The sequence below is a fragment of the Lotus japonicus genome, chromosome 2 (genome assembly GCF_012489685.1).
Source record: "Lotus japonicus ecotype B-129 chromosome 2, LjGifu_v1.2".
NCBI classification, from domain to species: domain Eukaryota; kingdom Viridiplantae; phylum Streptophyta; class Magnoliopsida; order Fabales; family Fabaceae; genus Lotus; species Lotus japonicus.
The window spans coordinates 66,955,976-66,982,366 of NC_080042.1; the positions used below are offsets into that span (position 1 = coordinate 66,955,976).

At 40.3% G+C, this 26,391-nt stretch overlaps 1 protein-coding gene across 8 annotated transcripts; it reads left to right on the forward strand.

The window, feature by feature from the left end:
* Positions 1-2,785: 2,785 nt before the first annotated feature.
* Positions 2,786-26,388, forward strand: LOC130738962 (uncharacterized). Of its 8 annotated transcripts, none has more exons than XM_057591145.1 (6): positions 2,786-3,045; positions 4,448-4,524; positions 12,025-12,049; positions 12,528-12,643; positions 12,715-13,026; positions 13,106-21,814. In XM_057591145.1, exons 5-6 carry the CDS (start codon positions 12,910-12,912, stop codon positions 13,994-13,996), a joined length of 1,008 nt encoding a protein of 335 aa, XP_057447128.1. In that variant the 5' UTR covers positions 2,786-3,045; positions 4,448-4,524; positions 12,025-12,049; positions 12,528-12,643; positions 12,715-12,909; the 3' UTR covers positions 13,997-21,814. The 8 variants fall into 8 exon arrangements, 2 of the variants coding, with proteins under 2 accessions (XP_057447128.1, XP_057447129.1); XR_009019720.1 differs by lacking the exon at positions 13,106-21,814 and adding an exon at positions 23,851-26,388 and having other exon boundaries at positions 2,789-3,045; XR_009019721.1 differs by lacking the exon at positions 13,106-21,814 and adding an exon at positions 21,821-22,319 and having other exon boundaries at positions 2,789-3,045.
* Positions 26,389-26,391: the final 3 nt, after the last annotated feature.

Sequence of the window (26,391 nt, forward strand, 5' to 3'; positions counted from 1 at the left end):
ACTGTAAAGACCATTCGTAGTGATAATGGGAAAGAGTTTGATATGAGTCAATTTTATGCTGCAAAAGGTATCTTACATCAAACAAGTTGTGTTGAGACCCCTCAATAAAACTCCATAGTTGAGAGGAAGCATTAACACATCCTCAATGTAGCTAAAGCATTACTATTTCAAGCTCATCTTCCCAAAAAAATTTGGGCTCATGTCATTGCACATTCTGTTTTTCTTATCAATAGACTGCCTACCCTAGTATTAAATAACAAGTGTCCTTTTCAACTTCTGTACAAAGTGTTGCCTGACTTGTCTGATTTAAAGGTGTTTGGATCTCTTTGTTTTGTATCCACACTATCTAGTCATCGTACCAAGATTTGACCTTAGAGCAAAAAGGTGTATTTTTCTTGGTTACAAACCTGGCACTAAGGGTTACCTAGTCTATGATCTTTAGTCCAGATATATGTGTGTTTCAAGAAATGTTGTTTCCATGGGAGGCGTTTAACATGGACCAGTTTTTTCTGGTCCATGGTTGCACCACTTGCTTTTTGACCTGCCATTGCAGGTTTCCCGGTTTTAAAATAAATAAAAATACATATTTATTAATCACAACAATTAATTTGTCATAATTTTAATTAAGTTAATTAAAACCTAATTCTTCATAATCTCTCCTCTCTCTCCTCTTCATCTTCTACCTCCCAATTTCAGAAATCAAAACCTCTCCCCATTCTCATTTTTGTTGTTCTTCCTCATCATCATCACTCTGTTCTTCTTCCCCTGTATTGTTGCTTCCTCTGTCCAAGACCAGCCTCCAAACCAAGCACCTCCCCTGTCCATGGCCCATCAATCCTCCAAACCAAGCACCTTCAAATTGTACAAACCAACCCCAACGTCTTGCACCAAACACCAAAACTTGACACCAAACTAAGACAACCCATTACATTACCAAAGCCAGCACAAAAACGCAATTTTATAACATAATACCAATATATGTAACTTAAATAAAAACAATCTTCATCCAGCTTCTTCTCATCTTCTTCATGTTCACCCATCGTCCTCCTCCTCAATCTTCTTCTTCTTCTTCCCTCCACTTTTCCCCATCATCTCAACAAATTAATAACTGAAACCTAGGAACCCAACACCAGAAAACCCAGAAACAAAGCCACATAAAACCAAGATTCCAGAAACTAAATAACAAACCCAGAATTTTGCTCCTCACAAAACAACCTGTTAGAGCATCAAACCCCCACAACCACTAAACAATAACAAGAACACCAAAACAAAAATAAGAATAACAAACTCACTCCTAACCCAGAATTCCCACCACCACCCAGATTCCACTCCCAACCCATAACCACCACCACCACCCACCCTGAACTCTTCACAAACCCCAGATCCAAACACCACCCAGAACCCACTCCCAACCCATTACCACCCAGAACCCACTCCCAATCCACGCCACCACCAACCCAAAACCTCCCTCAAACCCCAGATCCAAACCCCAAACCTATAACTCATACAAAATCGAAGGAAAAGAAGAGAAGAAGAAGGTGGGTCGTGATTGAACTCTCAACCCAGAAATCAGACGCCGCGAGAAGCGGAGGTGGCTGGCGCTGGCCGTGGAGATGCAATCGGATCTGGAAAAAATTTCGAAGGCACCAAATCTTTTGGTTTCCCTCTACTTGTCTCAACTTTTTTTGAAATTTTCCGATTTCAACTTCACCCAACCACCTTAGAGAAGATTGACGACCCAAAGCTTTTCTCTTTCGATTTTGTGGTGGTGGTGGCGGCGGGGTTGTTGTAAGACCCACATTATTAGAATTAGAATAATTAATTAAATTCTGACTCACGCCTAGGATGCTGTGTAAGCTTGAGAGGAACTTGAACAAGAGTTTGATGATTTGTCGATTGAAACTTTATAGACTACTCAATATATGTTTAATTATGCCACTATAGTCAGTTTAAAATATAGCACGGGCCGTATTCACACCCGACTAGGGTCGAGAGTGTTCGAAAAAGGTTATTTTCGCTACTAGAGCACTGTTTAAGATGTAGTTCGACAACGGCAAGAGAATAAGACCTTCAGGGTATTTTTCCCTTGACCCGTGTTCCATTACGGAACTTTCGGTTGTAAACTCGGTAGTGTTCACTTATCGGAAACTCGATAAAGTTAGACTTTATCTCCGCAAGGACTTTAAGTGAGACCCCTAACAAAAGGCTTTTCTATTCGGGGCTTCTAACGAAGTTTCCATCCGCTTAGTCTAAATTCCTTCGCTACTAGGAATCTTTCTTATGAAGGAAGTTTTCTCATCCGATGTCAATCGCAAAAAGTAGTTATGCGGCACATTTTGAAGCAGACTACGTTCAAGCCATTTTCTCATTTAAAATGAACCCGGAGCAAGTATCAACCTTTTATGGAAGGATACATAGCTTAATTGCATAATATGACAACGTCATATTTGTTCTAATTGTTTAACAATTATTATTTAGCTTAATTCTTACTCATTTCCTTGTCCATGGATCATTTTAATTTGCCGAAAGTGATCAAAATTTATATTTCATCATTTCATAAAGTTCCTCATAATTTTTGATATAGTAATATATCATCTTTATATTTTTCTCTTAACTCTATGAGTTAAATCATTTAGTGTCTAAATCAATTAGTACCGATTTGTAAAATATATACTCCATCCTTATCTCTCCACGTTTGTGATATGCTTCAGCCCTTTTAACACTTTACCATTTCAACCACTTACACATATTTTATAACTTAGCAAAGAAGAATAAAATAATAAGAAGGCATTCAGCCTTTTATTATTCAGCCTTTTATTATTCACGCAGCACTCCTTCTCCATATTTTCTTCACAATTTCTTTCCTCTGGCTGCATCCAACACACACCTTGGTCCTTTCTTCTTCCACGCAGCCACCAACACCATGTTCTTCTTCCTCTACTCCATGCAAGCACCACAACCACCGGGAGCAAGCCACCAAAGGCAGCCACCACCTCCATTCTCTTCAACCTTTTCTCATCTCAATTTCTAGCTTTTGAGTTAGAGGTTGGTTTAGCTTCAAACTTTGCTTCAATTAGCTTATATGCATGCTCTAGTGTCTGAATTGATAACTTATATGCATAGATGCTATGTTCTTTGATGATTATGTGGAAAAGGGGTAGAAATACCCACTTTTCTCAATTCTTAAGCTTTAATTATGTTAGAGTCATATTCATGCTTAGGGTCTTCACATTAGTTGTTAGTATATGTCTAAGAATGAGCTATGTGCAATCAATTTCGAGAAAACATCAACTTTGGATTTTTAGGTTTCAATTGGGCGTGGAAAAATGTTAATTCACAAATGAAGTTGTATGAGTGTTTGGATGGTTTTCCTACCTTAGTTAGGGTATAAATATGCCTAAGAATTAATTGGATTCAAAAGAGAAGTTGGATTACCCTATTTTTGGAGGGGGGCCGTGACCTTGTTTGTGTGTTGAGGGGAGGAAAAAATCCCTCTTTTAAAGATTAGAATTGAATCAATTGATGCATGTTTTTAGGATATGTTTTGGAGTAAGCTTGAGGTTGATTTTGTGTTTAAATGATTGGGTATGCTAAGTGCTACTTGTTTCTTAAGTAAGTGCATTTTATGGCATAAATGAATGCATGATGATAAATTTAGATTCAACTATAAGCATGGTGATTTAAAAATGAGGTGAAGCTTTGTGAAAAATTATAGAGACCCGTTCAGGTTTGAAGCATGATCAAGTTGCATGAATTGTACATGAATGAGAAAGTAAATGGCACTTTGCTGTTTAATTGCTGCTGTTTCTGTTCTGTTTTAAGTGCTGCTGTTGCTGTTCTGTTTTTAATATTGCTGTACTGTTTCTGTTTTTGCTGTAATTGCTGTTGCTGTTCAGTTTTTATTGTTGCTGTCACTGTTTCTGTTTTTGCTGTAATTCCTATTGCTGATCTGCTGTAATTGCTGTTTTTGTTGCTGTTTTGCTGTAACTGTTGTTGCTGTTTTACTGTTGCTATTTATTGTTGTTGTTTACCATGTTTCAGTGATGACATGCGTAAAAATGAAGATGAAATTATATGCTAAAATGAGTTGCTAGTATTTGGTTATTTGTTGGGTTGAGTCTAAACTTGAATATGTGAAATGTGTCCAAGTGTTTTCTTATGTTCTAGGCAAGCTAAATGGTTAAGCATGTACTAGGAACATGACTAGGTTTATTCCATGAATATGATGATATGATTTGTGTTTTAAGATGGAGTCAGAACCTTACTTTATTATGTGCTAAGTGCTTATGTGTGAAACTTGAGTAGAGTCAAACTCACCCATTTGGGGTAACTCTTCCATTCGTGCCTACGTGTCTAACTCTGAAGTTTAGGAAGCTTTTTCCAACGTTAGTGAGCATTTTTAGATCGAATTGTTTCTTAGCGACTAAGCATGAATATTTTGCTTAAGGTTTGGATCGAGTTGAGCTAAGGAAGGAAGATTCAGAACAAGCTGTGAAGTTTCAGGATAGAGGAGAATTACCCAAGGTAAGGGCAACTCTCCTAGCTATTAGCTATATGCTTAGGTGTCGAAGAATCGGCAATTGTTAAATGATATTGATATGTGAGGCTTATGCTTCTGTTGACTGCCGAGGCTTCGGCCGTTTACTGAGATTTCAGTCTTATTTCTTTTAATGGATAGACATTTGCTATTTCTTGAATTAGGTAATTGCATAAACACAAAGTTATGCCAAAACCTTATGATTATACCGATTGTAAATGCGAAGTGTTATAAGAATTAGCAAGTAGGACCCGACGGAAGGTATGAGCTACTGCTGACGTGATTGATCGAGGCTTTCTCAGGAAAGAGAACTTGGGGATGATATTGATCTTTTGACTTGTTAGATTTTGAAACAAATGAATGCATAAGACTTTATTTGAGAATAAATTCCATAATGAATTAACTCAAAATAGAACACTTTGAATAATAAAGATAACCCATTTTGAGGAAATCTTAGGATATGAAATGAGTTCGAAAATGGGAAGGGTCGAAGATTTGAGGTTCAAGGAAAGATAATGATTCGAGTTGTGAACATCATGAAGAGGAGCCGTTATGAGTAGAACCGCCATTAAGTGCAGGTGCTACTCCTTGTTGTGAAGTGATTGGTCAAAGGACCGACGTTTACCTTAGGGAAAAACGATAGAGACATGAACCATAGCTAGACACGTATCCGGGTGAGGACGAATCGTGGTTTTCTAGCTCTTGCATACCTGCATGACTTGATTAAGGGGCTTGTCCTTAATCCCATTAATTATTCTTTGATTAAGAGGTTTGTCCTTAATCATATTATTTATCCATCGATTAGAGAGGATGGACCTTAATCGTATTGTTTACCCCTGGATTAAAGTGGCTGGACCCTAATCCTATTAATTACTCTTGATTAAGGGGTATGACCTTAATCATATTATTCGTTATTGGATTAAAGAGGATGAACCTTAATCATATTATTTGCTTATGGATTAAAGAGGATGGACCTTAATCCTATTATTTGCTTATGGATTAAAGAGGATGGACCTTAATCCTATTATTTGCTTGTGGATTAAAGTGGCTGGACCTTAACCCTATTTTTGCTATTTGATTAAAGTGGTTGGACCTTAATCATATTATTTGTCCTTGGATTAAAGTGGCTGGACCTTAATCCTATTATGTGTTAGTTGATTTAGAGGATTGACCTTAGTCATACTAATTGTTATTTTCTTAAGAGGTTAGACCTTAACTCCTATTACTTGGATCGATTAAGGGGCTAGTCCTTGATCCTGTTATCTGTTGTTGATTAGAGAGTATAGAGCTCATCGTGCTAGATGATTGACCGCTGAGTCGTGCGTTTCCATTAGTGAGACGTGATGCTGCCCTGGCAAGGAAATGAAGATACATCTATGCGTAGACGGCGAGTGATGGATTGATGACTTGACGTTCAAAGGATAGAGATTGACTTATGTTGTGTCTAATTATTATTCACACGCTACTTAACTATGCTAAATCAAGCTAGGACTTATATTACATTACTCTAGGAAGTTGACCCTTTCTGCCTTGTTTGCTTTGTTTGTGTTTGGGCGGTCGGCAAACTGCCAGACCCTAACAGGTGTGTCTCTGAGGAGCTGTTGATTGCTGCAAGAAGGTGATTGGACTGATTGACGATGAGACTTCCTTGGAGTGAGTGAACCAACCAAAGACTTGTGGAAGTAATAGTTAGATGTAAGGCTAGAGCCTTGGGTAGAGAAGCTTACCGTCATTGGTTGAAGCTCGTAGGGATGATTGTATTACTTACTTTGGTCTTGGGTAGGTTCCGATGCATTACTCTTCTGCGAATCTCCAGTGAGGGGATTGTAGGAAGTATATTGGGCTTAGGGTGTTATCGCATTTTGAACTTTGTTGTCGGTTAAGACATTACTTCACTGTATATTTTATGTCTTGAACATCCGTCGTCACTCACGGGTACTTGCCTTGTCAAGGCCGGATGTAAGGGTTTGGGTAAGAGTATACATATCAGGTTTTGGAAATGTTTTGGAAAAAAAGCAAACGAAAAAAAAAATATACCCGCTTTTATTAGATCCTTGTTGGAAAATAATTCCATTTTATTTAATAGGTTACTAATTGTGACTCCCGAAAGTCGGGGTGTTACAGTTGTGGTGGCGGCGGTGGGTTTAGGGTTGTGGGTGGCAGTGGTTGTTGGGTGGGAGGAAGAAAAGAAGAAGATGAAAACTATTTAATTTCACCTAATTTAATTAATCTAATAATTAATTAAATATTAGTAAAATATGTTTTTTGATTTTTTTTAAAAACCTGTTATTGTGGGTCAAAAGGGGGTGGTGCAACTTTGTACCACACAAAAGTGGTCCATAATAAATTTTTCCGTTTCCATGAGAATATTTTCCCTTATCCCTCTCCTCCAAATTCAGAAAATAGTCATGACTTTCCCTCTTTCCCTCAGCCTAGCCTATTACCTAGTGAGTCTTCCTCAGTCACTGAACCTGTTGTACCTTTGCCTCCTCAACCTGTTGTCTCAACCCCAGTACAACCTTTTAAACTGCGGGTCTCTCAAAGAACCAAGAAGCAACCTACATAATTGCAAGACTATCATTGTTCCCTTGTAATGGTACTTTTTATCCCCTTGATAAAGTCATTTCTTATCATCACTTACATCCCACATATCAAAGTTTTGTCATGAACATCACTACTTTGATGGAACCTACTATGTACTCAGAAGCTGTCAAACATGAGTGTTGGAGACAGGCAATGAACCAGGAATTAAAGGCTCTTGACAGAAATAACACATGGATTCTAGTGGACAAACCTGCTGACAAAACTTCAATTGGATGCTAGTGGGTTTATTGAGTTAAGCACAAGCAGGATGGGACCATAGAATACAAAGCTGTCCTTGTTTTGAAGGGTTATACACAAGTAGAAAGCATTGATTTTGTTGATACTTTTCCCAGTGGCTAAGATGACAACCCTGAGAGTTCTCCTAGCCTTAGCATCTTCCCAGAGCTGGTTCCTTCATCAGCTAGATGTTGATAATGTGTTTCTTCATGCCAAGTTTGATGAGGAAATATACATGGACTTGCCTCAAGGTCTTTTATCAACCAAGTCCAATTAAGTCTGCTTGCTCAAGAAGTCCCTCTATGGACTTAAACAAGCAAGTAGGCAATGATATACTACTCTATGTCATGCTCTTCAGGCCCTTGGCTTTTCTCAGAGCTCAGTTGATCACAATCTGTACATCAAGAAGATTTTTACAGGCTCATTCACAACCCTTCTTTTATATGTTGATGATGTTCTATTGACTGGCAATGACATGTCTGAAATTAATCATGTTAAGGAATCTCTTCATGCTCAATTCCGCATCAAAGACATGGGTGAAGCTAAATTCTTTTTGGGTCTTGAGATTGCCAGATCCAAAGAAGGGATCGTGTTAAACTAACGCAAGTATGCTCTTGACTTGCTCTCTGACTCAGGATTGCTCAGGTGTAAACCTGCTTCCACACCCATGGATGCATCTCAGAAACTCAATGCTACTCTTGGCACTCCATTGACAGCTATCAGCTCATATCGCAGGCTCATTGGTCGTCTTCTCTACCTTACTACCACCAGGACCGACATAGCTTATGTGGTGAATCAATTGAGCCAATTTCTCTCGGCCTCGACACATCTTCATGAAGCAGCTATTCTTACAGTTCTTCGTTATATCAAGGGTAATCCCGGATGTGGTCTCTATTACCCTGCATCATCCTCTACAACTCGCACTACTTTCGGCGACTCTGATTGGGCAGGCTGTGTGGATTCGAGAAAATCTATCACTAGATATTGCTTGTTTCTGGGATCATCCTTAATATCTTGGCGTTCAAAGAAGCAAACAACAACTTCATGCTCTTCATGTGAGGCATAATACAGATTTATGGTTGCCACTGTCTATGAAGTGCAATGGCTCACATATTTGTTACATGATCTCCAAGTTGAGCAAACATCCCTTGTTTCTATGTTTTGTGACAATCAGCCAGCTATTCATATATCTCACAATCCCAACTATCATGAACGAACTAAGCATATTGAGCTAGATTGTCATATTGTTCGGGAGAAGCTTCAGCAGGGTCTAGTGCATCTTCTTCCTGTCTCATCTTCACTACAGCTAACTGGCATTTTTACCAAACCATTAACAATTGCACCATTTCGTCGTCTCTTCTCCAAACTAGGATTGTATGATATACATTCTCCAGTTTGAGGGGGGCTATTGCCACTGTAAATATCTTGGTGTATTACTGCTTGTAAATAACCATAGTTACTAGTTACCATAGTTAGTTTTACATAGTTAACTGAGTTTGTTAATTAGTTACTCAGTGGTTTGTTAGTTAGTTAGTTTGGTGGTTAAGCTCTTAAGCTTTCCCGCTTCTTATCTTCAGGGTATATAAACTGAAGCCATTGTACAATTCACTCAGTCAATCAATTGGATCATTCAGTTTCATTCAATTCTTGATTTCTTCTTTGGAACAAACTCTAGGTTACAATCTTGTTACTCTGCTTCCTCTGGTTCGTTGCCCACGTATGCGTTCTCACGATGTTGTTCTTCGTCTCCAACAACGTCCTTGTCGTTTGGGTGCTGCAATTGGATGGTTCGTTGTCTAAGTCCTGCTCTTCTTATTAAAGGCAGTGAACACGAACACAAGTTGCTAGCAGTCAGTGGCAGATTTCTGGCTTTTCCAATAGGTGTGTGGTTCATCGCTCCCAAGATCTCTTTTTGACGAAGACAGGATTTTGACGGTGTGAAAATTATTAGTTTAGGATATTAATGATGTGGAAATAATAATCCACATGTTCAATTTTAATTAGCCAACAACAAAAACAGCATCTAAGTAACTGCACCTAAGTTTTGCCCTTTAAATAATGTATTCAGTTCACTAAAATAGCCATAATTAATATATAAAGCACAAGAGGTGCTACTCAAAACAGGTACCAGTTACAAGAGAAAGAAATAAAGCAAAAACAGGGGAAAGAGTAGACAAGGTTCAAAACAAAAAGAAAAAGAGGCGCAGGTTCACGCAGCAGCATAACCAGTGGCAAATTAAGCATATCAGTAGGCACAGTATGGCTAGATCTTTGATAGGAATCTTCCTATCAGTATGGCTGTATTTTCCGACATCTTAGAAAGTGGCTTTGAGTCTTGAATGCAAAATGAGTTGTCTTCCAACGCATTCATGATAAACATAAACATATAAACAATCACAGATTCTTTGTTGTTTCTGGACATGGAATGAAGCAAATTGCTATACAAATATTTTATGATTCTATCTTGAATCAAGGCATGTATGTATGTGAAAGCGAAACAACAATTCATGTTGATGAGAGTAACTGAGAGATCACGAGAGATATTGAAAGAGAACAGAACCCTATCAATTCATGTTCGTTATGCGATGCAGCCCTTTCCTCTGGTAGTTGTGCGCCGCCCTCGTCTTTTGCCTCCAGTTGCCGGCCACTGCACCCTTTGACAATGTCGCTAGCTGTTGTGAAGAGTTATTTTTTACCCCTTCTTTTTCTTCATGCAACTAGATACTTTATGAACTTTTGGCTCACGATCAGAACAAAGTATTTAAAATCGTTGGCTTCTAATTCTATCCTTAGCAAGTTTTCGACAAATTATGTACATTTAGGCCTGTATTCATATCTCAGAACTTTTCAAGTAATAACAAAGGAAATGATAATATGTGCAAGACTATACAAGTGATCATCTTATATATACTTTGCCTGATTGTTTGACTGGAAATGATACGAAGTAATCTTAGTGTTTACCGTGATATTTGGTAAACAAACATCTTCCAGATTCGACTGGAAAAAGTTTAAGAGTTTCGCGAATTAAGGGTTCTTTTGGGAAAACGTCTTGCCAAAGCGCGTGTGAAATTGGGTTTTTCGACAGCCGTGTTTCGCGAATTGAAAAGCTTTACACAAAGTCAAATTGACGACGAAGCGGTAACAACAACAAGTTCGAAAAATCTAAATGCAGAAATCGTAAATGGCTGGTTCGTCAACGTACTCCTCCATGATCACGTTAGGCTCGTTGAGTCTCTTTGATGCGGACATGAGAGCTTTTTAGTGATTTCTAGAGCTGAGTTGGGAACCCTTTTTCTGAATTGGATTCTCCTATTTATAGAGCTTCATATCCCGTGTGCCCTTGGCGGTTTTCTCCCTCGATGGATGGGTTAGTGGGTCTGGTTTCCCCCACGATTTGATGCTTGTCTCGGAAGTCCCATGCATGGGGGGTCTGGTTTCCCCCACGATCTGATGCTTGTCCCGGAAGTCCCATGCATGGTGGTGGAGATCGTGTTCTTCAACTGCATATTGGCCGCGTACTCGATCATCATGGTGAGAAACCGACTCAGTCAATGCTGCACGTGTTAAATGTGCCCGTGTTTGTAGCAACGGTTGCCAATGTCCTTTTGTCGAATTCGACTACTCTCCTAACTTGGCGTTTCTTCGTAATTCCCTTGATCCATACTCGACTGCCTCATGTGCTTTGGGCCAAATTTATTGCGTTTTGGGCCAAACATTTTTGGCCAACAAATGCCCCCCAAAAATGTTGATTCTCGACTACCAGGCCTTGGAGGAATCAAGCATTTTTTGATTGTGAATTTCGAACGGAATTGACGGTCGCTCGCCACCCCTGCCTTTCTGACTTCACGTCAAATCAGCAATCCTAGCGTCTTACTTTTACCCCAATCAGGAGCTCTAGCGTCTGACTTCGTCTGTCCATCCGCCGTCTCTATCCTAGGGTAATCATGGCTCCTTTTTGGCCTACATGTTAGGGTTCTGCGGTTATATAATAAAATAACCGTTGGATTTCAAATTTTTATGCACCATCACGTAATTCGGCTTCACGTCCGTTTCTTCCAGCCAAGAAATCTCCCTCCGTGGTGTCCAACACAAGGATCGACGCTCACCGGCTTGAAACCCTAACTCCTCCTTATGATGCTTCTACTTTTGAAGCTGATTTCAAGAAGTACTTCACCATGTTCTTTGAATTGAAGCGCTTTCGTTCTAGTTTTGCACCATATAGCAAACCTTCCTATGGCCCTCGGTGGCTAAGGAATTCTTACCCCAATCTTCCTGGCTAAGAAGACCTCTCTCAACACCAAATCGAACTCTGGCAGACCATACTATCCCCTAGGGTGCTGACTATAAATTTTGCCAGCAATGACTTCACTCTGTGCGGCTATAATCCTCAGCTTGTTTCTCGACAATTTGGGCTGAGTCAGGATTTGCCCAACACATTGTTCGACCAATCTCTTGTCCTTTATCATGGCGCCATCACCAGACGGAGTGCTTTCGACACTACTATTAACTACTACAATGAGGAGCTGATTGGCCTCAACCCTTTTAACTTTGCTTCATCTTTTTATGTCACCAAGGCGTTTAAAGCTTGGTGGTCTGCTTATTGGAGCGACATTTCGATGTCGATTGAAGATTGTTTCCAGCGCATAACGAATGTTTTTCTTTTGCAGAAACAAGCTCCTAAGAAGACCAAAGGTATGCATACGTCTGAGATCAACGCCTTCCAGCAATTTTTCGGTGTAGTATACTTTCCAGGTCCTCGACTTCAAGAGACTGTTGCCAAAGCAGCTCAAGTTCTAAGGCAAATGTGGGAATCTAAAGCCAAGAAAACTCGATTGATTATTCCTTCTGGTGAGGATGGTCTTTCTTTCATTACTCGAAAAACAGGCTTTAAATTCCCACCGTTGCCTACTTGTAAGTATGCTTTGGCCTTTCCAGTGGTCCTTCCTAAATGGGTTGACCACGTGAGTATCAAGAACTTTTATCATAGCACATTGCCTCCTCGGAAGCGGGTGACCTGGACTAAGTGTTACTTATGGAATTTTCCTTTCCATGTGTCGGTCGAAATCTTCAACCACATATCGATAAGAACGCTTATTGGTCAAGGTAATCATTTCGACCTGGCATCTTTACGATATTTATGGCTTAACTTTTCTTTGCTTTTCTTTTGCAGCTGAGCCAATTCCTCGACCAACTCCTCAAGCTTCTCCCCGAGTAACTTCTGCTACTGTCGAGATTGAGGATGACGATGATGATGTTAGTCTGGCTGATAAGCTCAAAGTGCCTAAGGTAATATCTAACTGTGGAGCTTCAATCTTTCTTCGATATATACTCTTTGTGACCTTTGCCTTTTATTTCAGAGTCAAAAACGAGGGGCCACGCCCACCACCTCTGCAAGCCCGAAAAGGGCCAAAGGTGTTGGTGGGTCTGCTGTGAGCAATCCTTCCCCGGCCAAGTCAACTAGCCAACATGAAGAGATCCAGCAAGGCGATGAACAAGGTGGTGATCAATAGGCCTCCAGCCCTCTTCAAGACACTACACCTATTCCTGTCGAGATGGCTTCGGCCAAGAAGACCTCCAGGAAGAAGTCTAGTCATAAGTTTGGCAGCTCCTCTTCTCGCCACTCTAAGAGTTCGACGAGTTCCAGTCCTCTCAAAGAATCTGATCCTAAGGTAAATCATTGTGATTCACATCTTATCTTGATTTGTTTTCTTGTCTTCCCTCTCATCTATTTCCACTTTTATTCTTCAGAGGGTTGGCATGTCTAAAATGGCTGTGCCTCGAGCCACATGGTTTTCTTCTAATCCCCTACCAGTTGTTCTGTCTAGCTCTTTGAGCAGTTTAGACTCTTCGAGCTCGAGTTTAGACTCTAATGAGTCGGACCCTGTATGGAACAAGTTGACATTCTATTTTAACTCGAAGCCAATCGCTTGGCAGCACCCTGGTTGCGAACCTTATTACACCAAAGAATGTCGAGATAATCTTTCTAATTTTCCTCCGCAGGATACTCAGAACGTGTCTTCCCCTGTTCGTGAAGAAAGTGCGCCACATGTCGAGGTTCAGAGTGGCGAAGGTCAAGTGGCCCCAATCATTCAGCCTGACCGGGTGATTGGTGTTATGCTTCCTCCAAAGGCTGATGTTCTGGCCTCAACACAATCTGAACCTTCTCCCCAGCAGCTTCAACGGGATGTTAGGGTTGCTTTGCTTTCTCCTCATGCCAAAGGAGGCTCGGTTTCTTCCAAGACAGCCGCTTCTTCCCACACTTCCAGTGAGAGGCTTAATGCCCTTTTGGTCGAAGATCCACTCACCATTTTTCAGAGCTTCTTTGATGGCACTCTGGATCTCGATTCTCCGCCACGTCAACCTGAAACTATTGAGACTGCTCAATCTAGCAGGGTAGTTGATGCTGGCCAGATTGAAGAAGCTTTAAGTAAACTGAAGGGGTTGATCTTCGACGAAGGTTTCATTGACAGTGTCCGGGCCAACCCTCAACCAGGCTATGATGTCAAAGAGCTGCTTACTTTCCTGTTGAGCCAACGACTTGACCAAGTTCAGGCAGATGCTCTTGTCGAGCTTCAGACTTTCTTGGTTGACCTCTTGGCCACACTTGACAAGGCTAATACTGTGGAGCAGCTCATCTAGACCAAAAAGGAACAAGTGGCTTCTAACACCAATGGGCTTTTGCCTGCAAAAGATGAGATTCTCAAGCTGACTGCTAGGAAAACTCTTATAACGGCTGAGTTATCAAGTGTTGATACTCGACTGGATGAGCTTCAGAGGGGAATGGCAAGGCTCGAGAAGGAGAAGGCAACGCTGATCGAAGAAGTTCCAGCTGTGAATTCCCAGCTGAACACTCTGGCTGCTGAGTGTGCAAATGTGATGTTGTCGACATCTCAACTCTCTAAGGAGGTCGTAGCGGAGCAAGGTGTGAAGCAAAGCTTGGATGCCAGGATTGCTGCTGCCGGGGTTCAACTTGAAGCTTTCAAGTCGAGGATTTAGGACTCATACTTTTTATTCATTGCCTTTGTAGTGGCCATGTGTTTATATGGCCTTGTTGCCAATGCTGTAATGCCCAACTCGTATGACTTTGTTTGACAATGAATTTCGTTTTAATGACATCGACATGGTTTACCTTCTAATTGAATTTTTATTGTCGATTTCTCATTAAAACATTTCCTGCATAGTACTTGTGAGTTTCATACCATTTAACTTGGCATATAATCTAACCTTCCATCTTCCAAACCATTAATCAACTTCTTGGAAAGTAGGGTAATTTATGACGCTCTTTTACCAAGTTTTTGTTCAATGACTGAAGAACTTCCTTCACTCACGGTAGTGGCTGACGTGGCTTGCCGTGTTTGGTTAACGCTTTGGCAACTGCATGCCATGCATTAATGCGGCTGTTTGTTACATTCCTATTATAAATAAAGCCGTTTTTTACCTTTGTCTCATCAGTAACTTCTCCTCTTTATTCTCATCTTCTTCCTGCTACTACCATCTTCGTTTCTAATTATGTCTAGCAAACTTATCCTCCAACGTATCAGAGACATGGCCTTTCAGCATAACCTCTTCCATGGCCTATATGAATCTTCTTTTCGCCTTGTTGAACTTTTAGGGCTCATTGATCAACTGCTCCAACGGCCTATCATTGCCCGCGTTAGGGTCCCTCTTCAGGTGTTCCGGGGGCTACTCTTAGAAGCCAAGCCTTTGTTTGAAGAATTCAGGGAGCTCTCAGTGATGGTGTTTTTCCAGGACTATCAAATAGACGAGTTGGAAGGGAAGTTCAATTCTCTCCAAGCCTCCTTAGGCCACCAAGACCCGGAAGGCCTCGTTTGACTGGCTGTCGAGATATCTGCGGTCTCTCTTGAAGACCTAGCCGCTCGTCAAAAGAAGGCTCGACTTGAGGGCCAGATGGCGGCGCTGGTGGATCGACTGGAACCTATGCAAGCTAGATATGACGGATATAAAGCCAATCTTCCGTTCTAGGCTTTTAATTCCTTTTGTATCTTGCCATATCTGTAATGCTCTTCTTGATTAATGAAACATTTCCAATTTGGCAGTCTCGACCCTTACCTTTTATTCGATTTTGATTTCATGCAACATTGGCTTATACGCTTTTAGGTACTTGCCATTTATTGTAACGCCCTGACGTTGATTGCTTAATTCTTTAATTACGTAGGCATTATTAGGTAGCGCTTTCTCGACTTTAAATGGCCCTTCCCAATTGGGGGCCCATTTTCCGTAGGCCCTATCTTTCTTATCCATTGGGAGAATAACCTTCCATACATAGTCTCCTGTGACAAAAGATCGATTTCTAACCTTCTTGCTGTATGCTTTGGCTATGCGATCCTTTTGCCTCGTTAAGACGTCTAGTGCCAAGTTCCTTTCTTCGTCGAGATTTACTAATTCATCTAGCATCATGTTCCAATAAACTTCACTGGGGATTTCTTCTTGTTTTTGTATTCTGCACGATTGCAAATATACTTCTGCGGGTAGCACGGCTTCTTGGCCATAGGTCAGCCGAAAAGGTGTTGTTCCTGTCGCCTCCCTTGGTGAATTCCTGTAAGCCCAAAGGATTTGGCTAAGAGACTCATGCTAGCTTTTTGGTTTTCGACCCAAGTGCTTTTTAATCAAGCTTATTAGAGTTTTATTGGTAGCCTCTACTTGGCCATTCGCCTGAGCATAGTAGAGGGTTGAGGTTAGAAGTTTTATGCCCCAAGATTCTGCGAAGGCTGCCACTTTTCATCCTACGAACACTGTACCTTGGTCAGTTATGAGTGACTCCGGCAGTCCAAAACGGTACACAATGTGATTCTGTATGAATTCGATCATCGTTTCTTGTGTCACGCTCTGTAGTGGAATGGCTTCGACCCATTTAGTAAAATAGTCAATTGCCACAATTATATACCTGTGCTGCCTTGACGAGGCTGGGTGGATCTCGCGAATTAAATCAATTGCCTATCCCCTGAAGGGCCATGGCTTGATAATAGAATGTAATTCGCTGGCTGACACATGTTGGATTCCTGAATGTTTTTGACAATCTTGACAGCCTCTTGCATATTCGATACAATCCTTCATGATAGTTGGCCAATACATCCCTTGCCTAAATAGTATCCATTTCATCTTTGCCCCTGCTTGGTGAGCGCCGCATAGGCCGTCGTGAGCAGCTGATACGACTATGAAAGCGTCGTCTTCGCTTAAGCATTTTAACAACATGCCGTCGACATTCTTTTTGAACAATTCATTGCCTATGATGGTATAACTTAGAGCCCTATACTTGACTTTCCTGTCAGTTGACCCTACAGGATTCTGCAAGTATTCGACTATTGGCTTTCTCCAATCATTAGGGGTAAGGTTATCGATGGCCATAACGTCGAGATCCAAAGGGCTAAATTTTTCCTTGATCCTAATTAGCTCTTGCAATTTTAATTTATCTATCATGTACCCAGAAGTAATTTGTGCTAACTCATTAGCTTCTTGATTGCTTACCCTGGGTATGTAGCTAATTCCTGCTTGGTCGAAATTGGCCAGTAAACTCATGGCCTTTACGTAGTATTTCGCCAAATTCTCACTTACGCACTTATATTCCTTCGTAAGTTGCTTTACAACCAATTCCGAATCACCTTTAATTTCGACGTTCTTTGCCCCCAAGGCCAACAATATTTCGAGGCCTGAGACTAAAGCCTCATATTCAGCTTCGTTATTGGAGTAGCTTTCCCGAATCCGAAACATGAACTTAGTTGGGATGCCTTGCGGAGACACTATGAACATACCAATTCCTGATCCTTCCTTATGGCTTGAGCCGTCGAAAAACAACTTCCATGGTTGCAATCCTACATAAGCTATCTCTTCAGGCAAAGTGTGATCTGCCAGGAAATCAGCTACTGCTTGCCCCTTAATTGCCTTTAAAGGGGCATAAGTGAGTGAATATTCGGTTAATGCTAAAGACCATTTACCAATTCGACTGTGTAAAATAGGCTTGGATAACATGTGCTTTATTATATCAAAGTGAGAAAAAACCATTACATCAATTGGCTTTATATAATATTTCAGCTTGGTACAAGAAAAGTACAAACACAAACACAGTTTCTCGATCATAGTGTATCGAGTTTCAGCATCGTTTAACACACGACTTAAATAAAATATGGCTCTATCGATGCCATCTTCGTCTTCTTGTGCCAACATGCTGCCAATGGTTTCATTTGTAGTTGAAATATACAACCTCATTGGCTTCCCTTTTATAGGAGGAATCATCACAGGAGGGTTTGCCAAATAGGTTTTTAACTCATCAAATGCTTTTTGGTGTTCTGCTTCTCAGTGAAAAATGTCTTCTCTCTTTAGTCGAAGAAGGGATGAGAACGGCTTAGTTTTATCACTAAGGTTAGCAATAAACCTTCCGAGGAAATTGACTTTGCCCAAAAGCGACTGTAGCTGCTTCTTGCTAGTTGGTGGACTTGTGTCGAGAATGGCTTTGGCCTTGTTCTTGTTGATTTCGATGTCATTCTTGTGCACCACAAAACCCAAAAAATCACCTGCAATTACACCAAATGCACATTTAAGAGGGTTCATTTTTAAGCCATGTATCCTCATTCTTTCGAATGACTTCCTTAAGTGTGACAAGTGTTCATCCCTAGAGGGGGACTTGACCACTATATCATCAATGTAAACCTGCATAAAAGTTTCAATAAAGTCATGAAAAATAGTATTCATTACCCTCTGGTAGGTCGCGCCAGCGTTTTTCAAACCAAATGGCATGACCACCCACTCATATGTCCCTAAGGCACCAGGACATCGAAATGCTGTTTTCGACACATCCTCCTTGGCAATAAAAATCTGGTTGTAGCCAGAGTATCCATCTAAAAGACTTAAGTATTCATGGCCTGCTGCTGAATCTACCATCATTTCGGCTATGGGCATGTGATATTCATCCTTGGGTGTGGCAGCATTCAGATCTCGAAAATCTATGCAGACCCTCATCTTACCATTCTTCTTGATCACTAGGACTACATTGGCTAGCCACTCAACATATCTGGCCGCTCTGATGAACTTGGCACCTTAGCAATCTTTCGATTTCCTCCTTGATCTTTACTAGAACGTCTGGGTGGAATCTCCTGGGCAGTTGCTTTACTGGCTTCCTGTCTTCTCTGATTGGCAGTTGTAATTCCACCAAGTCTCGACTCAAACCAGGCATCTCATCGTAGTCCCAAGCAAAACAATCTCTGAATTCTTTCAACAACTCGATCATCCTACCTTTAAGCTCTAGGTTTATCAAGGAACTTATATAGGTCGGCCTTTTCTTCGAGCCATCTCCCAAATCTACTTCCTCCAAAGGGTCTTGAGCCTCCATTTTCGTGGCATCTACTAAAGGTTTTTCGAACCCCAACAGACCATCATCATAAATGCAATCCAACCTCAAATCGCACATGTCCTCTTTGGCCTCTTCGCTTGGCTCGTTTCCACATACGCCGTCTTTTTTTTCATTCCGAGATAGCATCTCGGTAGGTGAAACTGTAACTTTAAACTTTACTTTCATGGCCATATTGTTAGCCATTTTGTCGGCCTCTAGAGCCGTTTTCATCCTGTTTTCGGCTGCGTAAGCCGAAATTCGAGCCAAGCTCGAATTAATCATTATTGTGCGGTGTTGCCACATTGGTGGCAGCCTCATTACTTGCCACTTCTTTAGCGGCAAATTCTTCTTCGTCACTGTGCCATCCACTCATAGCATCCACCTTGCATGATTCATTGAGGTGCAATCCTCGAATTGGATCTAGGGTCACTGAGTACTCTGAGTAAGGGTTGAAATACTGATTGGCCACTGTGTCAAGTGGGGCAATTGTAGCCAAACTCTTCTCAAAATTCTTCTTGTCGACATAGCCTGCTTCCGCCAAATAGTAACTTTGGTCAGCTTGCACATTCTCGACAACTTCGTCTGCTTTCCATATGGAGATTCTCTGATGTAGGGTAGAAGGCACTGCCCCTACTCCATGGATCCATTCTCTGCCCAATAAAAGGTTGTAGTTGGCCTTTGAAGGCACTACAATGAACAAGGTCGATCTTCTCACTGTCCCTACTGTTATATTCAGCATGATAGCACCCATGGAGGTGCTGGTTTCGCCTTCATAGTCTGATAAAACCATGTCATGGGGAATCAAATCTGTCTCTGTCTTGCCCAACCTCTTCATCATGAACCTGGGCATCAGGTTGATTGCAGCAGCACCGTCGACAAGTATCTTATTGACTCCTTTGTCTTCCACTTTGGCCCACACAAACAGTGGCTTCAAGTGACTCTTCATGTGCTCTGAAGGCCTTTGGAAAATGGCCTTGTCGTCTTCGACAGCTTCTCTCTGCATGACATAATAGCATAACCGGTTATCATCTGCCTCTTCATCGACATAGTAGTCCTCGTCGCCTTCAATGACCTCTGAGACTCGGTCGAAATCAGCCGGGAGTATGGACACTATGAAAATAATGTTGAGGTCTTCCCCATCACTTTCGTCGAAGTCCTCTAGCATGTCTTCGTCTTCATATTCATCCCCAGCAGCCACCTTTGCCTTCTCTTGAATGGGGTTTGGCAGGGTCATCCCTTGCTTGATGGCCTGGTCCAGATGATTGATGATAGATGCCACGCTTGACTTGTTTTCGGAGGCATCTGCAGGCTTGATATCTCACAGGGATCGAAATTTACCACCCCTTTCTCGCTCCGCCTTCTTTTTCCTTAAGAAGCGTCGGAATTGGGTCCCGGTCATCTGTGTTGGCCCATAGTAGTATCTCGAGCCATAGGAATAGTTTCTTGACACCTGAGAATTGTTAACGTATGAAGATCCTTGGCCCAAGTCGATTTTCTGTCATTTCTGCCTTGGCTTCGGTTTAGGTGGTGTTGACCAGAACCATTGGTTTTTTGGCACCTCAGCATTGGGGAGATAGGTTTTGCTCTTCCCTTTTCGATCTTGATCCATATGGGTGGCAACCTCTTCATGAGGGAAAGGCAATCTTCTGGCCACAGGTGCTTTTTGTTGTTGATAATGTCTCTTCATTTCATAGTCTTGGTAAGCCTTGGCTGCTGACTTATCGAAAACAGCGCTGCATCTAGGGCACAACATGACTTCCTTTTCTCCATCTTGGCTTCGAGACAGGAACTCGACAAGAGTTTCTCCAGCTTTGGGGTAAACCTCTTCTAAGCTAACTTCTTCAACTGGTGCTTCAACTGCCACTTTTTTTGTCTCTGTTTCTTCCAGAATCAAGCCTGAGTCGAGCTTCTCAGTGATATCTACCATGCAAATGTAGAGGGGCTCCACATAGTTGGCTTCAGCTTTCTGGAGTGGATCTGAGTCGACTTTCGCTTGGCCTTTAGTCTTCTCGCCATACTTGAGCCTGCTAGAATCTAGTGCTCCTTGAACAAGGTCCCTGAAACGAACACACAGTGAGGTCCAATGGCCAAAAAAGTTATGATACTTACAGTATTTTTTGCCCTTCTTCTGTTCAGGAGAAGGCAATTTTTTGTCTTTAGGGACCACAATTAAACCATCAGAGACAAGTATGTCGTAAATTGCATCACATTTGGTAACATCAAAAGTATAAGTTTTGACAGTAGGAATACTGTCTTTGGGAGATTCTTCTCCCAACTTGTTTTCATAAGGCTTTAATGCCTTACACACATAAGGATCTCCTGGCTAGAGCTCAGCCAGATTGATGTCATTAATGTCGACTTCGGGGGTGACCTCGTGGCAGTTGTACTGTGTTGGACACACCAGCTCTGTATCTATGTAGGCCACTTTCTCTTTTTTAGGCCATTTGTGAGTTGTCTTAGCTCTTTCATCGTTTTTCTCTGCTTTAAGTAATTCGACATGCCTTACTCTATCAGCGAGCTGAGACATATCTCTAATATACTGCGTGTCGAGTTTCTTTCTAATCGAATACTCTAAACCACCTGCAGCCAAAACAACCAACTCATGTTCTGGGACATGAGTAAAACATCGAGATTTTAACATCCTGAATCTATTTAGATAGTCATCAATAGATTCGACATTCTTTCTTTTGACACTGACCAGATCCTTTAGTCTCACTTTGCACTCCCCTCTGAAGAACTGCTCATGGAAAATCCTTTCCAATTGTGTCCAAGTGTGGACTGACCTAGGAGCAAGGGTTGTGAACCATGTGATAAGCGCATAATTGATACACTTTACGTGTGTCTTTCTAAGCTTCATTATATACATTTTTGTGCTTAATTGTTATGACTTAGTCATGTTTTGACCATTAGTGTTTATTTGGATTATTCATGGAAAAGAGCTTAATTCTACACTTTTAGTTTTTATGATTGTTTTGCTAGAACAGATTGAATATGGAGCTAGAAATGTCTAAATAAGGCTCATAATATGTCGTTGGAAAGCTAACTCGAAGCCCTACAACTTTCATGTTTAGCACAGTTTGAGAATCAACCTCTAACTTGGTCATAATTTCCTTGCAAAGTTGCTGTCGCTAATCCTGCGAGTCTGGACTAGTCTGCACTAAAATGATCATATCTTGGGCTACAGAACTCCGAATTAGGATCCGATTGAAGGCCCGCGAAGCTGACTTAAAGAGCTACAACTCTCATGTTTACCTCAATTGAAGATTCATACTTCTTGTGGGACCCGCGAATGCCTGATTGTTCAGCAGCTTACTCCTTTATGTGGGCCCGATTTTGTGAAGATTCAGAAAAGATTTAGATAACAAAGATTGTTACTTGATGAACAAGTTTATTTATTAGTATAAATAAGTGAGTTTAGGCTTTTGTTAGACACCACCACCTCACCACCTCACCATTACACCACCTCACCACATACCACCTCACCTCCTCCCCTCTAATATCTCTCTCCATCTTTTCTAGTATGAGTTGCTAAACTCCATAGTTAGTCTTAGGATTTTTAATATTCTTGTGTTTGCAAACTTGAGGTTCTGTTCTTAATGCAAATTTCTTCTTTATTAATTCTCTTCATCTCTATTTCTGATCTAGGGTTTGCTTAATTCCGTAGTTTTAGAAATAAGAGTTGATGCATGTTCGCTTAGTTCTTCTTATTTCTTAACTGTTTCTTAATCTCTTAGTTTAGGAAACTGTGAATTGATTTTCGCTTAGTTAATCAACTCTCACGAATTAGGGAAACAATGAGGAAGAATTAATCTTTTGTAACCTATGAAGGTTTGTTGCACTTGAATGTTATAATCCGAGGACTAACACTTTCTTTTATCTGAATTAAATCTCTTTTAATTTCTGTTTGTTACCATCTATCAAATCAATCAAAAAACTCCCCTCTTTAATTGCTTTATTTTACTATAATATCAATTAATAATTTATCAAGTCCTTGTGAGATCGATCTTGGTGTTCATCACCTTGTACTGCATTCAAAGCAGAATACTTTGGCACGCATCACGACAGTGCGTTCGTCACCATGTACTCCCCTTTTTTTTCTTTTTTTTTGTGGTGAAAAAAAAGATAATATTGGATCACAAGTGTTAGTTTGTGGAGTTTTTGCAGTGATGGAAGCTAAACTTGATAAGCTAGAAGCCAAACTCGACGAGATACAATTTTCTGTTACACAAATGTTGCTCAAAAGCTATCAACAACGGTTTGAGTCACCTTAATGTTATCCACCAGAGGATTTTGAAAATATTTGGTGTGACCCACCTTGCTATCATCCACAAGGGCAATTCCAGCAGCCTATTTATTCACCACCATGCTACAATCCGCAAGAGGAATTTCAATATCCATTTCATGATCCACATCATTCACAAGAGGAATTTCATCAACCTTGGAATGATCCACCCCAATTTCTGGAAGACATTTCAAAGCAATATGAAGCAAACCAAGCCCAGTTTCAACACCCTCGACACGAGGAACCTTCCATATTGCAAGAAATTCAAGACATGTTGAACCAAATGTCTGCAAATCTCAATGCAAATGCTGATCAACACCTGCAAGATACTGCAAATTTACAAGCTCCAGTTAACGAGCTAGTTGCACGCGCTCCCACATTGCAACATGAAGCTGATGCAGAGATTCATGATGAAGTTAATCCTTGTGATGATACTCATCTTGATGCTAAGACTAATGGTTCTAGTGATGTTAGTGAGTTTGAAGTTGATTTTGATTCTGATGCTGGTTCTAATGATGAAGCCAACCAACAAGAAATACATCTCCTTCCTCCACAAAGAACTTATGAGAATGAGAAGATGTATCCCCGGTGAAGAAGAAAATAAGTTGTTGGATGATTTCAAGAAGTGTTTTGCAAGGGATGAAGTTAAGAAGATGGATGTAGAACGTGGATCTAAATTAGCAATATTTCCACATAAGCCGCTTTTAATTAATCTAGACATTTTTGAAAAAGTCGTGCTTATTGAAGACTCTGTTGATTGCAAGCAATCAATTTTCATAGAGGAATATGTTTTGAAACCTCTATTGAAACCTCCAGACAAAGAGTTGATTGTTGAATGTACTGATTTTTCATTTACTCTTATTTCAGGTTGGACACATGCTCGAAAAACATTTTCACTCAAACTGAACATTGTCATGAGTCATGCTGAAGGTGTTAGAAAACAGTTTGGGTTTGTTAAGATTGTTGCAGATGAGATCCCTCCAAAGCCACCTGACTTGTGGATTGTTGCTGCTGTGCCTCAAGACTATGAGCTTCCGCTTAATGCAAGGCCTTCACCAGATCCAGGTGATAGCATTTTCAGAGCATTACCAGGTTTCATGCGTCGCCAGTTCCCTTGATCCCTGGTTTTTCCTAACCTTTCTCTTTTATTACACTTATCTAATTTATTTGATGATTTGTGCCTCACATTGAGGACAATGTGTGATTTAAGTGTGGGGGTAGGAATATTATTTAGGAGTAGTAGAACCTCAGTTAGGATAGTTTGCAGTTTCAATTTATTTGCTTTGTTTTTATTGTTTTCAATAAAATAGTTCACACTTTTTCAATGAGTTTTAGAGATGCTGAGTTTGTGAGCAATGTAACCACTTTTCTGTTAAGTTTCATGTCTCTTTTGGATGGAGTTGCTTGCATTTTGAGTTCATCATGATTTGCATTGAGAACTGATTTGTTGGATTCATTGTGTTATATGCTTGCCATATGAGACTACTTTGTGAGATTTTGGACCAAACACTTGAATGGTAATATCTTTGTCATGAATATCTTCTTTCTTGTGTGATTTCCTCATGTTTATATGCACTGCAGAACTTGACTTGATTTTGACTCAAATTGTTGTTCATTTTCATACTTTGATGTGATAAGGCATTCTTTTTCAATAAGCTATTGGCCTAAAAAGCTTACCTTGCATGTTTTAACCTTTGTTTTAATTCCTTTGAGCCTAATATCTCTATTCTTTTGTAGCTCATTACAAGCGTAAGTGAAAAACAATGATGATACCCTTACCTTAGGAAATGTAAGAGCTTTGGAATTGACTTGGGAATGAGTATTCAACAAGTGCGGGGGTGATTTATTTGAATGCATGGTCTAAGTTGCTCAATAGAGGTGCCTTCCTTGAGGATAAATTGTAAGCAAGCTGAAAAGAAGTTGAAAAAAAAAAGGAAAAATATGCAAATGTTAAAAAAGAAAAAGAAAGAAAAAAAGAGAAGTTACAAAGTGAAGGAAGGCACTAAAGAAAGAAAAGGAAGTGGAAGTTGAAAAATGAAGTTGTAAAAGGAAGAATGTGTTAATTCTTGGGGTTGTGAGTAAATTTAATTTGAATTATTCTCCATTGCTCTTATTTTTCCTAAGGTTTTTGCCCTGAATATCTTCCATAAATCCTTCCTTGACCTTAGCCTCATTACAACCTTGAAAAGTCCTTTAATTTTTGTATGCATTTGTTCAATTTAATTAGTGTGTTAGAATCTTGTCAAGCCTATGATAGATGCATGTTTTCATGAGATGATGAGAGTTGCTTAAGCATGATTAAACACAAGCCCAAACACTTGAGAGTAGAGAGTATAACACTTGCATCCAACTTTGATGTTCAATTTGCGATTTCTTGTTGGCTTGGAATGTAGGTGATGGAATCTAATTTGTCTAATCTTTGTGGAAAATGAAGTGGTTGTTTTCTTGCTCATAAACCTGAATTTCTACTTCTCAAAGATAAGTGTGAGCTGAGTTTTTATGTTTTAGGAAGTACTTGTTATCATAATTGATTTTCTGAATCTTCTTTGAAGTTAAGTTTTGCCCAGAAGTGCAAAAGGTTAAGTGTGTGGGTATTTGATAAGCGCATAATTGATACACTTTACGTGTGTCTTTCTAAGCTTCATTATATACATTTTTGTTCTTAATTTTTATGACTTAGTCATGTTTTGACCATTAGTGTTTATTTGGATTATTCATGGAAAAGAGCTTAATTCTACACTTTTAGTTTCTATGACTGTTTTGCTAGAACAGATTGAATAGGGAGCTAGAAATATCGAAATAAGGCCCATAATATGTCGTTGGAAAGCTAACTCGAAGACCTACAACTTTCATGTTCAGCACAATTTGCGAATCAGCCTCTAACTTGGTCATAATTTCCTTGCAAAGTTGCTGTCGCTAATCCTGCAAGTCTGGAACAGTCTGCACTAAAATGATCATATCTTGGGCTACAAAACTCCGAATTAGGATCTGATTGAAGGCCCGCGAAGCTGACTTAAAGAGATACAACTCTCATGTTTACCTCAATTGAAGATTCATACTTCTTGTGGGACCCGCGAATGCCTGATTGTTCAGCAGCTTACTCCTTTATGTGGGCCCGATTTGTGAAGATTTAGAAAAGATTTAGATAACAAAGATTGTTACTTGATGAACAAGTTTATTTATTAGTATAAATAAGTGAGTTTAGGCTTTTGTTAGACACCACCACCTCACCACCTCACCATTACACCACCTCACCACATACCACCTCACCTCCTCCCCTCTAATATCTCTCTCCATCTTTTCTAGTATGAGTTGCTAAACTCCATAGTTAGTCTTAGGATTTTTAATATTCTTGTGTTTGCAAACTTGAGGTTCTGTTCTTAATGCAAATTTGTTCTTTATTAATTC